Source organism: Molothrus ater, chromosome 9 (genome assembly GCF_012460135.2).
Source record: "Molothrus ater isolate BHLD 08-10-18 breed brown headed cowbird chromosome 9, BPBGC_Mater_1.1, whole genome shotgun sequence".
Lineage (NCBI taxonomy): Eukaryota > Metazoa > Chordata > Aves > Passeriformes > Icteridae > Molothrus > Molothrus ater.
This window is the reverse complement of record NC_050486.2, coordinates 21,635,929-21,648,998: the sequence shown is the minus strand read 5'-3', so window position 1 is coordinate 21,648,998 and position 13,070 is coordinate 21,635,929. Positions and strand designations below refer to the sequence as shown.

The following is a 13,070-nucleotide window of genomic DNA, read 5'->3' as shown; positions in this document are numbered from 1 at the left end:
GAACTGGACACTGGGGAGTTGCCGTGGGGCCAAGCTTGGCCTGAGAACGGCACAACAGAACAGCCCGGCTTTTGAGGTGACACCCCACAGGGCAGGGAGCTCCAGCACCCCGCTGTGTATGGGCGGCACCATCTTTTTGTCTGCAGGGAAGCAGAGACGGCACTGGTGGCTCCTGTGGCACCTCGTGCAGGGATGGCACTGTTGGAGGTCACCCCACAGTGGTGCAACCCTTCGGTGTAAGCAGTGTCCTTGGCAAGGTCCCCAGCCCTCCTGTGCTGCGAGGTTTGGAGCGGCTGTGTCCCTCTCTTCCCTGCAGCACCGCCTGCCACCTCTGGCGTCAGCCCGGCACCAGGCACCGCTTTGCTCCGGCACGGCTTGGGCTGGGCTGTGGCAGCAGCACCCCGAGGCCACATGGCACCGAAGGGGACAGTGCCTGCCTTGTCGCTGTCCCCTCGAGGCAGGCGGTGGTGGCAGTCCTCGCAGTCCCCGCTCCAGCCAGGCTCTTCTCCTCCCTCCTGGGCGGGGAGAGTGGTCAGGAGATAAAAGGGGGACCGGGGCCAGCTGGAAGTTGCCGAAAGCTGCTGGGGCCGGGAGCGAGGGAGGACGGCAGCGAGGAGAAGCGCGGTATCGAGGGCTCGTTCTCGCGGGGAGAGGGCTGGGGAGTGGGAGCTCATCCACCCTGACCAGATCCTGCATCTCCCAGCTCCCTCCCCAGACCATCCCCTCCAGACCCATATCCTCCCCCTTGCCCATTAAGTGTGCTGGATATTAGAGGGATGGGGAATATGCTGGGATGGGTGGAGTTAGGGAGCTGTTGGAGGACGGGGCTTCAGGCAGATTTTGAGAGACTCAAGGGCTTTAAAGGCTCTGTGTACCCCCAAAGCACTTTGTGGGGTACCAAGGACTCTCAAGGTGACCTGAAGGTGAAACCATCTCTGTTCCGGTGACTGCTCACTGGCAGCTGAGATGATGAGGGCTGTGTCCCTGCTCCCTTCTGGGGCAAAGACAGACCTGTCTCTGGGGCTGGGTTTGTTTTGTGGGATCAAAGAAATGGAGAAAGCCTGTGGGAGGAGGAGCACCTTCATCTCTTGAGATGTGGAGTGGGTGTTCCCTGCCAGGGGAGAACAGGATGCTGTGGCACTGGGTGCCCACAAAAGACAGTAGCAAGGAGCCCAATTCCCCCCCTCGTCCACCTTTCCTTGCCCCCGGGGATGGGGGTCCTGGCTCGCAGTGCCAGGATCAGACTAACACTGCCCACAGCTCTTGCCTGCCCTGGAGCTGGGTGCAGGGAGGTATTTTGGGGTTGCAGTGGATCTGGGAGGAGGGTAACACCCCGTGTGCCCTTGCCAGGGCCGGGGTCCAGGATGGGGCTGCTGGTGCTGGCCCTGGCCACCTGGCTGGGGCTGGGGCTGGCCTCGGCCTCCGAGGAGACGGCCAACAGCAGCCGGATCTGCCAGGAGGCACCGGCATGGACCATCAATGGCTCGAGCCCCATGGAGGGGGCGGCAGGGCAGGTGACGGTGGTGGCCCTGCTGAAGGCCAGCTGACAGTTCTGCCTGAGGCAGGCCCACAGGTGAGCCCCGCTCCCCCTCCCCGCAGCAATCCCCGGCACCTCGGGGCCGTAGGGCGGCCCCTGCCCGGCAGCCCCTCCCAGCGCCTCCCTGCCGCAGCCTCGGGGGCCTGCGGGAGCGGCTGGCCCGGCAGGGCACGGCCGAGGTTCGCTACATGATCGTCAACGAGAAGGCGCCGCTGTCCCGCGCCATGCTGCCGGAGCTGCAGCGCCATGCCCCGCCCGGCGTCCCCGTCCTCCAGCCCGAGCAGGAGGACCCCGACGTCTGGCAGGTCCTGGGGGGTGACAAGGACGACTTCCTTGTTTATGACCGGTGAGCGTCCCTCGATTCGCCTGAGGCTTTACTGGGTGTTACAGAGCGTTTCATGGGCTTCCAAAATCCCCTCTCGTGCTGGGCTGGGGGGATTCCAGCCCCGTCTTGAGCCAGGCCGTGACTTCTCCCCTCAGGTGTGGCCGCCTGGCTTTCCACATCCAGCTGCCCTTCAGCTTCCTCCACTTCCCCTATGTGGAAGCAGCCATCCGCTCCAGCTACATCAAGGACTTCTGTGGCAACTGCTCCCTCTACCCCAACACCACCCAGGAGGTAAGAGCTGGAATGCTCGCTGGAGCCGGGATCCCTTCTGTGTGCTGGCTGCTGCACATCAGCAAGAACAATCTTATCTCCGTGTAGGGGATGGGCTCTGGGTTGGCAGCTGCCCTCAGATGTGTTTGAGAGGGAAGGTGATGGAAGGTCTGGAATAAGGGCACTTAAATAGGTCAGAGCTTTCCAGTTGAAAAGAAATTGACTAAAGGGGTCATATCCCATGTCTGGGAATGCTAACTAGAACTGTTCCCATATAAGAAAGGGCAGGCAGTGGATGCAGAGGTAGCAAGCTCAGAGCAAAGAAAAGGCTGTAGCTCTGAGCTTGGCAGGCGATTAGTCACTTCCCAGGAGAAAAGAACATCCAGAAATACTGAATGCAAATTCCTGTTTCTGAACCACAGACAGCTTGAGCCAAGGGACACAAGTGTAGAGGCTTGTGCCCTGTGTGCTCTAGCCTCTCCTGTCCTCCCTGTGCCCTGGGACAGGGCTGGAGAGCATTTGCTGTGACCCACAGTTTTCTGTTTGATGAATGCTGGCCTGCCTTCTTCCCAGTTCACAGCTGTGCTCCCAGGCTTTCTGCAGGGCTCTGTGGGCCTTCCCATACCACACCAGCCCTTGTGTTACTTTCCTCAGGCTAACAGCACCATGGAAGGCCCTGCAACCCCAAGCTCCCTTCCTGAACATGAGGGGATGGAGTCAGAGACTCCTGTCCACCAGCACAAGCCTCTCCATCCTCACCACCATCACGAGGTCAACAGTGAGAGAGACACAAACCCAAGCGAGGACCACAAACCTGCTACCCATGCTCACCACCACCACAGAGATCATGGCCAGCTCCATCACAAGGAGAAGAAGCAGAAGGAGGGGGATGAGCATTAAACCAGGCTGGGCAGCCTTGCAGAACCCAGTAGTGTGCAGACACGACATCTCACTTCACAGAGGCATGGAAGGACTTGCTTTGGGCTGCTGGTCACCAGCAGTGCTGGTTTAATAACAACTCCCTCCAGCAAACCCCATGTGGGTTGCCCTCCTACACTGTGATAGGGATGGAAATTCCCCTTGGACCCTGCTCAGTGCTGCATTTTCAGCCCCAGGGCTCGGTTCTGAGCCTTCATCTGCCACTGCCTGCCTTTCTGTGCTCAATGAAGCCCGCTGTGCAAACCGGGAGGTCCCTGGTCACTGCTGGCTGACACTGCACAGAGCAGCAGGGCAGGGTGGAGGGGCCAGGGCTGGGGTGGGAGGAGCACTGCTGGCATCCTCTGCCCATCCAGACACTCCTGGGTGTGCTGGAATCCCTGGGTTTCCTGGCCAGGGAGCGAGGGGAGGGACAGCGTGTGCCCCAGAACATGGTCCCAGGGGACTGAGGGCACGAGGAGCGGTGGGATGTCGCGGCTCCCCACGGTCCGAAGCCTGTCCCCCCTGGCTGTGCCGCCCTGGGCGCCCCCAGACCGTGCGCACGGGTATGTGCAGTGGTGCTGGGTGGCCGCAAGATGGTGGCCTTGTCCCCTCTTGGAGACCCAGGGGCTGGATCCAATGGGCGCAGCTCGGGGAGGACAGGGTGGGGATCCTGAGGTCTTCCCTGCGGGTAAGCGAGGTGGGAGGGCAGCGTGGATATCTGGAGTGCGAATAAAACCTCTGTGAAGTGACCACTGCTCAGTTTGGCCTCTGGTGGCCCCGGGGGGAAGGGGGAGGTGTCAGCGCCGGTCTGTGCCCTGGGCACAGGGAGGGACACAGGGCTGGATGTAGAGCCCAAGATGCAGCAGCCAGGGATGGTTTACATCCCCTGAGCAGGAGCTGGAGGTAAAGGGTTACCCCTTTACCCTTTAGGGGTAAAGACTGAAGAGAAATCTTCTTCAAGAGAAGACCCCATCTCTTCCTATCTTCTGGCTGCCTCCCAGGATGGGAGTCCAGGACATTAACACTGCACTGCTTGGAGGGTGTTTGGCTTAGCACCTCCATACCTGGCTTGTAGGTGTGATGTTGTGGTCCCTGCCCCAGGCTGCTGCTGGTTCCCACATGTACTCCAAAATCACCATGGGCATCTTGTCCCCAGCACCCAGAGCAGTCCCCATTGCAGGCACATCATGGGGCTCCCCAGCCCTCAGGCAGGTGGGTGCTGTGCCCCTGGCAGGCAGTCATGCCTGTCTGCAGCTTGTGGTGCCCCAGGCCTGTCTCTGCCCTTTACTCCAGTTCCATCCATCATCCCACACAGCCCTACTCAATGCCTCTCCAGGCCCTGCAGCCTGAGTGGGGAGCAGAGAGATGATTTTCTACTCAGTGTTTTCATGGTGCTGTGTCCCGATGCTGGGTTTCTGCACCCTGTCTCTGCTGGAGGATGCTCTGCACAGTGACTGGGACAAGAACCAGAGTGAAAAGGAGCTGTTCCTCACAGGAGTGAGAGCAATGGGATCAGATGTGTCTTTCTTACCAGCCAGGCTCTCCCACGGTGTGCTGGCTGAGACCCTGCTCCCCCTCCTCCATCTCTCCTCCCCCTTCCTCCTCTACCTGCTCCCAGTAGCCTGCAAGGGCACCTCTGTCTGCTGCTCCTGCCATCAATATTGAGGTTATCTTTTTCTTCTGGCAGCTGCTGTAATTGAAACAAAGCAGGCCGGGCCTCGCGGGCTCGGCTCCTCTCGCTCATTTTGCTGGTGCTGCTGAGACAACTAATTCATCTTATCGATGCATGGTTGGCCTCTTTTCCACCACATCCAGGCAGGGCGGTCTCCCTGCCACAGCTGCTAGGAGCAGACTGTGTTCCTGTGGCCTGCTGTTGGGTGCTGCTCTTATCCAGCCCCTGGTCCTTGGCTTGCCTCAGCTGGGTGCTGGCCACCAGTAGAAGATGCCAGAGGAGCCAATCAGGGAATGAGGTGCAGATTGGAAGGATGCTGATTACTTTCATCTCTTTCTTTTGCCTTCTGATGCATTATCAGCACTTGTATTAAAATCCACATCCTTTCCTTGTGCAGCTCCTAAAGGTGTCCCTGCCAAGGAGGTGAGTGGTGCATACATGGATTTGCATTTCCTCACTGATGACCAGTGCTGCAATTAGCCATGGCAGAGAGGAGGATCCCATCTGGTGCTGGGTGTGTAGTCCACTGCAACAGCTACCACTTGGTTACCTCCCAGCAGACAAATTTCTGGCCCTGAAAGCTTGGGTGGGCATTTTGCTCTGGGTAGAGACATTGAGGTGTGGGAAAGAGCTGCCACATTGTTTGGATGAAGTCCTACATGACTGAGTAGGGGCAAGGCTTTAGGGTGAAACTGATCCTATTCCATATATTACTGTCCAAAAACCTGAAGGGTTTGGGGTGCCACACTTGGGGCCCCTATGACAGGATTCACCCCTGAAAGATGCCAGAAACCTGGAGCTCTGCAAATCCTGTGGAAGTGTCTGTACTCCTGCAGTGCTGAGGGAGAGCTTTGCTCTGGGTGAGGTGGAGAGGGGTTTTGGGTGAGGAAAGAGGCTCTGTATATCACCAATGTCTTGGAGAGTGATGGTGTAAATAGTCAGAGAGCTCCAAGGAATCCTCACCTGTTGGGGGGCTGGCTCAGCTGGGGGGTCAAGGGCCAGAAACAAGGGCTGACTCAGGTTCTAGCAGTCCTTGGTACCCTGTTATCTGTGGCTGTGCCACCACCCTGGAGGAGGGTGCACCATGGTACCCTGGTACCCATGGACCCATGGCTGTGCCACCACCCTGGAGGGGGACAGATGTCAGTTTCATGTCACATGAAGCCTTGGCCCTGTGTGCTGCTCCTGCCGAGGGCTGGGCAGATCCTCTCGGGAAAGGAGGAACAGCCAGTCGTAATGTCAACAGAGGCCTCTTGTGCAGCGATGCTGTGTCAAGAAGAGGAATGGGTCCCTCCTCCTCCGCCCATTCATCTGGCAGCCGGGGCTGGCGTGCTGCCAAGCCAGGCTGCTTTGGAAACATTTCATTGAGGAGGCAGCTGAGCCTAGGAAAACAGAATGAAAATATACAGAGGGATCACTGTTGTTAGGCAAAATAAATGCAGGCGGCTGCATTTTTGTCCCCCAAGTCCAGCCCAGCCGGGCCCCTCTGGCTTTTCTGGGGTCAGGGTGGCTGCTGCTGCCTGGGGGTGGCAGCCATCTATCTCCATTGTGGGTTAGGAGCTGGGGAATGGGACCTGGAGAGGTCATCCGTGGCTTTGGCCAGCTTGCTGATGACCCTGATGAAGAGGCCCAGATTCATTTTGGTGTAGCGTTGCCCAAGGAGATGGGACAGAGCAGAGAAACAGCAGCAGGGATGAGCCAGCAGCAGGGACTTGTGGTCCCTGCATGGCCACCAGTGCAGGGGGGTTGATGGAAGTGATGCAGGGGCTGCAGAAGTGAGTCAGATTTTGGCCACGTTCATTCCCATCTCCTTCTTCAGCATCAACCATGGGACCAGGCTGGGCAGGACAGAGTCCAATCCCTGGTTTTCAAAGCCCAGTTGCTTGGCATGCCCCATCTTCTGTCTGCTGGCAGAGGGAGAGCAGAGTCATCCCAAAGCAGTCCCCAGGGACAGAGGGTGGAGGTGCTTCTCTGACTTCTGAGCAAAGCTGCATACAACAGGTTTGCCTCTCCTGTTGTTTCCTCCTGTAACCTCTCTCCTTCCTCCAAAGGCCTTCAAGTCACTCCATGGCCATTTGTTGACCTACAAGGGACACATCCCAGCTCTCTCCCTCCCTCCTGGTGGGTCCAGAGTGATTTGGGGGATGCAGAGCTGGAGCCCCAGCCCCATAGGATACCAAGGCTCTCACCCCTGCATGGCTTTCTGTGGCATCACCTCCTCTCTTTGTCTGCCCAGCACAGTCTTGTTCTGTTGTTTACAGCTTAGGTCAGGAGGTTGAAAGAGCCCAGTGTGAGCAGAAAAAGCCCAACCCACACTCTGGGAGAGACACATCTCACCAGGCCAGCTCATGCGTGGATTTGCAGGCAGGTGCCCAGGACTGAGACTGGATCTTGCCCTGGTCCTTGTGTTTGTAGGAGCTTTGCTGAGATTCAGGGTCCCCTCTGCCCTCCTGCCAGGAAAGCAGACAGCAAGATAATCCTTTTCTGCCGTGTGAGGGGTGATTTGCCGTGTGTCTCTCCACAAGCCGCTCCTGGAAACAGGTTAGCCGTGATGCTGGGCTCCCAAATCCCGCTGCTGAGAGCAGCCTGGGATGATGGCAGATGTGACAATGATGGCACTCACTGCACCTGAGGAACCACAGCTTTGTAAAGCTGCCAAAATGCCTGACTCCAACTTCCCATCCAGCTGGACCCTGTGATCCACTCGTGTTCCAAAGCCAGGGCAGACCCCATACTAAAGACTAACAGAAGCATTGTTTACCCCTTGTTTTTGCCATCATTTATTCATACTCTTGTAGCCTGAAAAAACGATCCCCCATTTATTTTAGCATCCCTAATTAAGGGGAAACAACTTCAGTGGCTGAAAGGGGGAGGTGGTGGCCCAAGAGGGTTGTTTTCTGCTGAGCTCAGCCCTGAGACAGCCAGCCTGGCTGGGGTGGACATCTCTCCAGTGCGGGCCTGAGTAACTTTCTGGAGCATCCTGTGCTTGTAGACTCCATGCTGGAGAGGTGGCTGTTCCTCCTGGAAGCCAAGGTCTTCACCCAGCAGCTGCTCTGTGCTTAATTGCTGTCTACACAGCAAATGCATTTGCTGGAAGGGTGCTGAAATCTTCGTGGCAAGACAGAAGCTCAGCATGTTGCTAATCTTACAGGGGCTGGGGGAAGGCAGCCCTGGCAAGCCAGGGATGTAACATCATGTGTGGGGGAAAGGGAACAACAGTTTCTCACAACCAGAAATTTCTGTCTGGGTACAAGGGGCTGTCTGGGTCTGCATCATCCCAGCCTGAGCAACCACAGGGACACACAGGCAAGTAGAGCTGTTCCTGGATTGACATGAGGGTTAGAACAGCCATCCCAGTCCTGATCTTGGAATTCAGCCTGTGCTTGGAGAGAGAGATGGTACTTTCAGTCCTTGCATTTCTCTTTTGAGTACACAGACAATTGCAGTCACACCTGAAGGAGGTCTTTGAGCTTGTCAGTTCTGGAAAGTTTCATAAAATAACTGGCTGGCTAGCAAAAAGCCACTTTATTAGAGTCCCTGCTGGAAGAGGAGCACAGCAATAATTCAGCGCTAATGAATCAGTGGAGAATCCACAGGGGATTTGAACAGTTTGACAGCAAAAAAGCTCCAACTCCAGTCTGTGCTTTGTTGGAGACCTTACTAGGCACTGGAAAATCTAAAAATGGTGCTAAACTCCATGGGCAACCAAATCAAGGTGTCCCTCCTCTTGCTTGCAAGGCCAAATATTTCATAAGACAATGCTCTCTGTCTCGTCCTGGACATTGGATCTATGGGGGTGCTAAGGGATAATTGTCCTGGCCAATAGATTCCTCTGCTCTCAAATGCATTAAGGCAGAGGAGCTGCAGTTACTCCCTGTATCCTTTCCCTTCTGCCTCTGCTCTGAACAGCATCAGCAACATAGGAAAGGCAGAAACAGCCTCACTTCCAGTGAGCACTGTACAATGGGGGCTTGTAGCAGGGCTGCTGATAAGCCTGTCTTTGGCTGCTTCGGAGCAGCAAATCCTCTCGATGGCTGGAGCAGGAGCTTGGTGTCTGCCTGCATTCTATCCTGTTCCTTTCCCACCATTAATTGCCCATAAAGCTTCTTCTGCCCTTGTGTACCTTCATCTGTCACCACAGGACTTCCCTGGTGCTCCCTGGGCCTTGCAAAGCTCTGCTGTCATCTCTAAAGGCTTTGCAGTGTCACTCATGTTAGCGAGAACACAACATTGACTGGTGGGAGTCACAGCAATGTCAAAGCAGCATGGGAGCATCCAAGAGAGGGGAGAATGCCCACAGAAAGGCAGTCTTTCAGCTGAGGATGGTGTTTGGGCATGATGGGGAGAGAGGAGAGCAGCTACATGAAGGTGTGCAGGTGGGAGCAGCCAAGGAGGTGACGTCCCCTTGGGCTGAGATGTGGCACCAGCCACCACTAACCTTGACTGCCATAAAACAAAGCACAGCTGCTGGGAAGCCCACAGAGGCATCTCCTCATCAGCCTTGTCCTTTCTCCTTTTTATAGTCCTTGAATTAATTTCTAGGAAGATGAAAGCCGTTTTCTTACTCCACAGCACCTTCACCTTAAAGCTGGACTTCTGATTGAGCTGGCACCCAAAAAATTTCTGAAGATATTGCATTGCATTGCATTGCTGCCTGACTGTGGTCTAGGGCCCTTGGGGGTCCAGCCCCTTGGTCAGTCAATTTTCTAGCCAGGGACTCAAAATAAAATACATCCTGGAGCCAGCAGGAGAAATCAGCACTTGATGGATAACACCAGTGATGAGGCCAGAAGGGCTGGAGTTGGTGGGTTGCAGCACAGGCAGAGCCTGACCAAACAGTCCTGAAAACAGGAGGGGAACCAGGGCTGCCAGTGGCTCAGCAAATGGCTGGGCTCAGGAAAGCGTGCAGTGAATTATTGATGTACCTGGTTCCAGGCTCTGAATGAGCAGCGTCAGGGGCTGGGCTGGAGGCTGACATTTTGCATCCTTCCCCAGGGAGAAGAGGTCTGTCCATGTTCCCTGGGAGGAGGAGAGCTCTCCCCCTACAAAATCAAGGCAGTGATGAAAGGCACAGGGAAATATGGGGAGGAATGGGGAGCAACAAATGTTCTGAATGAAGAGAGAGAGGAAAAATAGATTGGTTTTTCTTTGAAATAACATGCTAACCCCCCAGAGACAGTCTGGCCAGCCACTGCACCAACCTTGCTTTGATTTGAGTCTGGATTATATGTTTTATGCAATGAAAAGTCAGCTTATTGGTAATGAATAACATCCCTGCTTGGTCTGAAATCTAAACTCCTTTTATTGGCACTGTCTGGGGACGACGTAAGTAAGGACACTCAAGGTTGTCACTAGGTGAGCTCTGCAGCGGCTGGTGACCGAGGGACCAGACAAGCTGGGGTGCCACGTCCCAGCTCTCATGCAGCCTCACCCTCTGCCCGAGCAGCCCTGGCAGCTGCAGGGAGACACAGGTACCAGCAGAAATTCTGTGACACCAGAGCCCACAGCTTTCAGCATCAAAAAAAGCTTGAGATGGCCGGACTGTTCTCTGCCAGGAAGGTGTGCTCCACCTTGGGCCAGGAGGGTGCTTTGGGATGGCCCTGTGAGGTCCCTCTGTGCAGCCAGGGAGGGGCAGAGGTGGACAAAGCCCTTCTTTGTCACCCCAGGACCTGTCACCACAACAGTAAGCAGAGGTGATGGACAAAATGCCATGCTTCTGTGGCAAGTGCTTCCTGTTGCAGCAAACTCTTCAAGAGAGCAAAATGGCCTTCAGGGTTAAAGAAATGGGGATGTGATTCCTGGGGAAAATCTGTGCGTAAACAAATCTGTGTGCAGCTGCTGCCCCAGGCCAGTCCCTGCCACTGCTAGCGCTCATTACTTTGAACAAGACCAACAGCAGCAAGGAACACCTCAGCCTTCAAGGAAAACCTCTTCCTGACCCTCATCGATTAGCTTGTGGCTTACTCTCTAAAATGGAGATTTCTCATTGCAGTAGCTCTGCCTGCTCTCACCACCTGCCTGAGACCTGATTCCTTCCCTCCGTGTCCTGCAGAGGAGACCTTGGGCTTGGAGGTATCTCGTGGCAGAGCAAAGGCGCATAATTATTTCCTGTTCCCTAATTGCATCGCCCTGTTATTCCAGGAAATGTACTCTTGCTCTGTCAGTAAGAATAAATAGGAGATCTCTGCAACAAGGGAGTAACCGGTAATGGTTTAGATGTGACTGAACTGCAGATAGGAAGGAATTGGTCTTGGATTCTCAAAGCACTGAGAATAATAGCAAGAAAACTGAACTCGGAGAGCTGTGAGCTCTGCTCTTCCTCAGAGGTTTGTCACGTAAATTTAGACAGGACACAAAACCAGGAATGTATTTCTGGCGAAAATCTTGGAATGGTGTCCTGCTGGACGCAGCAGCAAAGTGATGGCAGGGTGTAGAGGCCCAGAGAAGTGGACTTCAGTTGCCACAGCCCTCCCCCCATCAGCCCCACGCTGTGCTGGTCCCAGGGGCGCTGCCATCACCCTTGGCTGAAAGCAGAGGCTGGTGAGGAGTCAGCTCCCTGGCTTTTGGGATGCCGACTCAGGCAGTATGTGCTGAATATATTCATATGTCCCTTTAATGTAATCCCACCTGAGAGCACAAGAGAGCTCCTGGAAGCCAGTAGTACCTGTTTTTCATCTCCTCCCCCAAAGGCCGTGTGTACTAAAGGACCTGGTGGTTCCTGTGCCCGAGGACCCTGCTATGATGCGTGGGACAAGCATCTTCACTACAGGGCTTTAGAATAAAAAGCAAACCCTGATGTCCATGGAAGGGCAGGGCACTGTTGTCTGCTCTGCTACTCAATGTAAAGCCGTAGGTGAATTACGGGTGAGGCTGGGTGTTGATATGTGGGTCAGACTGGGCGCCTGAACCGGGCACGCAGCAGGAGCAGTGCCGATCCCGCCGACACCCCGCGGGAGCGCTGCCACCTCCATGGAGCGCCGCCGTGCCCCTTTGTCCCGCTGGCTCAGCGCAGGCTCCTGGCGCTCGGATGGCTGCGCCAGCCCCTCACCCACCAGCGCCGTGGGGACACTCAGCCGCGGGTCCTTCCTCTCCGTGTCCCTTGCGTGTCCCCCTCCCGCCTGGGGACACGGCCAGGAGGACACCGGGCGGTGCCCAGGGCCATGCCCTCACCACCCATACGGCAGCCGGGCAGGTGCCACAGGCGGCCGTGCCCCGACGGGCGGCGAGGGCGGGCGGGGGGCTGCGGAGCGTCCCGCCCCGGCGGGGCCGGCTCCCGGCCGGCGGGACCACCCCCCCAGGTCCCCGCCCTCTCCTCCTCCTCCTCGGCGTCTCTCCTCCCCTCGCCCGGCTCAGTCGGTCGCAGCCATGGCGGAGGGAGGAGAGGGAGAGGAGCTGCTCCGCCCGCCGCTGCCCGCCGGCGCCCCGGGCCCCAAGCGCTTGTGCTCCCGGGCCTGCCCGGCGGGGGGCACCGGGGCCGTGCACCCCCGTCCCGGAGCCGCGGGGGCCGGCTCGGCGGGGCCGGGCGCGGGGGCCAGCGGGGCCCCTCCGGCGCTGCCCGGCTGCTGCCCCGCGGCGGCGGCGGGACCGGCGGGGGCCGCGGGGCCGGCGGCGGCGGCGGCAGGGCAGGGGGGCGCCGGCGGGGGCGGCGGGACCGGCAGCCTGCTGCAGCCCGAGTCGCTGCTGGACGCGGCGGCCAAGCGGGTGGCGGGGAGCTGGGCCTTCGAGCGGGTGGAGGGCCGCTTCCAGCGCATCCCCGAGCCCGTCCAGCGCCGCATCGTCTACTGGAGCTTCCCCCGCAGCGAGCGGCAGATCTGCATGTACTCCAGCTTCCAGCCCGGCCGCGCCGCCGCCGCCGCCTCCCCCGCCAGCGCCGCCGCGGGGGGACCCTCGGCCGCCGCCGCCCCCGCCCCGGCCGGCGAGGAGAGCCCCGCCGCCGGGCCCCCGCCGCCCGCCGCCCCCGCCGCGCCGCAGGGCGAGGGGCTGCCCTTCCGCCGCGGCATCCGCCTGCTGGAGACCGGCGCGGTGGACAACGTGCTGCAAGTCGGTGAGTGCCGGGACGGGGCCCCCGGGGGCTCGTCTGTGTCCGTCCCCGTCCTCGTCCCCTCCTCCCCATCCCCTCCTGCACTTAAGCCTTTTGTCTGGCGCGGTTGTGGTTTGACAGGAAAATCCTGCCCCGGGGGCAGGGACTGCCGTGCGCTCCTTCGGGAAGATGCCGGCTTGGGGTTTGAGGGGGTGGGAGGGCGAGGGTGACCTCCCCCCGCCTCCTGGGGTGCGTCTGCCCGGGGGTCACTGGCAGCTGCCCGCAGCTTGGACGCCGTCCGTCCAGTCCGAGGGGGAAAATAAAGACC

General features: G+C 58.1%; 2 protein-coding genes across 2 annotated transcripts in view; both read left to right on the top strand.

Annotated features, from left to right (window-relative positions):
* Window positions 1-530: 530 nt before the first annotated feature.
* On the top strand, window positions 531-3,799 carry LOC118689745 (selenoprotein Pb-like). The gene is made up of 5 exons (XM_036388178.2): window positions 531-624; window positions 1,351-1,573; window positions 1,671-1,883; window positions 2,018-2,153; window positions 2,787-3,799. Exons 2-5 carry the CDS (start codon window positions 1,365-1,367, stop codon window positions 3,030-3,032), a joined length of 804 nt encoding a protein of 267 aa, XP_036244071.1. The 5' UTR covers window positions 531-624; window positions 1,351-1,364; the 3' UTR covers window positions 3,033-3,799.
* An 8,273-nt stretch (window positions 3,800-12,072) lies between these two features.
* Window positions 12,073-13,070, top strand: part of ZSWIM5 (zinc finger SWIM-type containing 5) — a 97,049-nt gene continuing 96,051 nt past the window's right edge. The window contains exon 1 of the mRNA XM_036387965.2: window positions 12,073-12,766. Coding sequence (XP_036243858.1) covers window positions 12,088-12,766 — 679 coding nt within the window. The 5' untranslated portion in view covers window positions 12,073-12,087. The remainder of the gene's footprint in view (window positions 12,767-13,070) is intronic.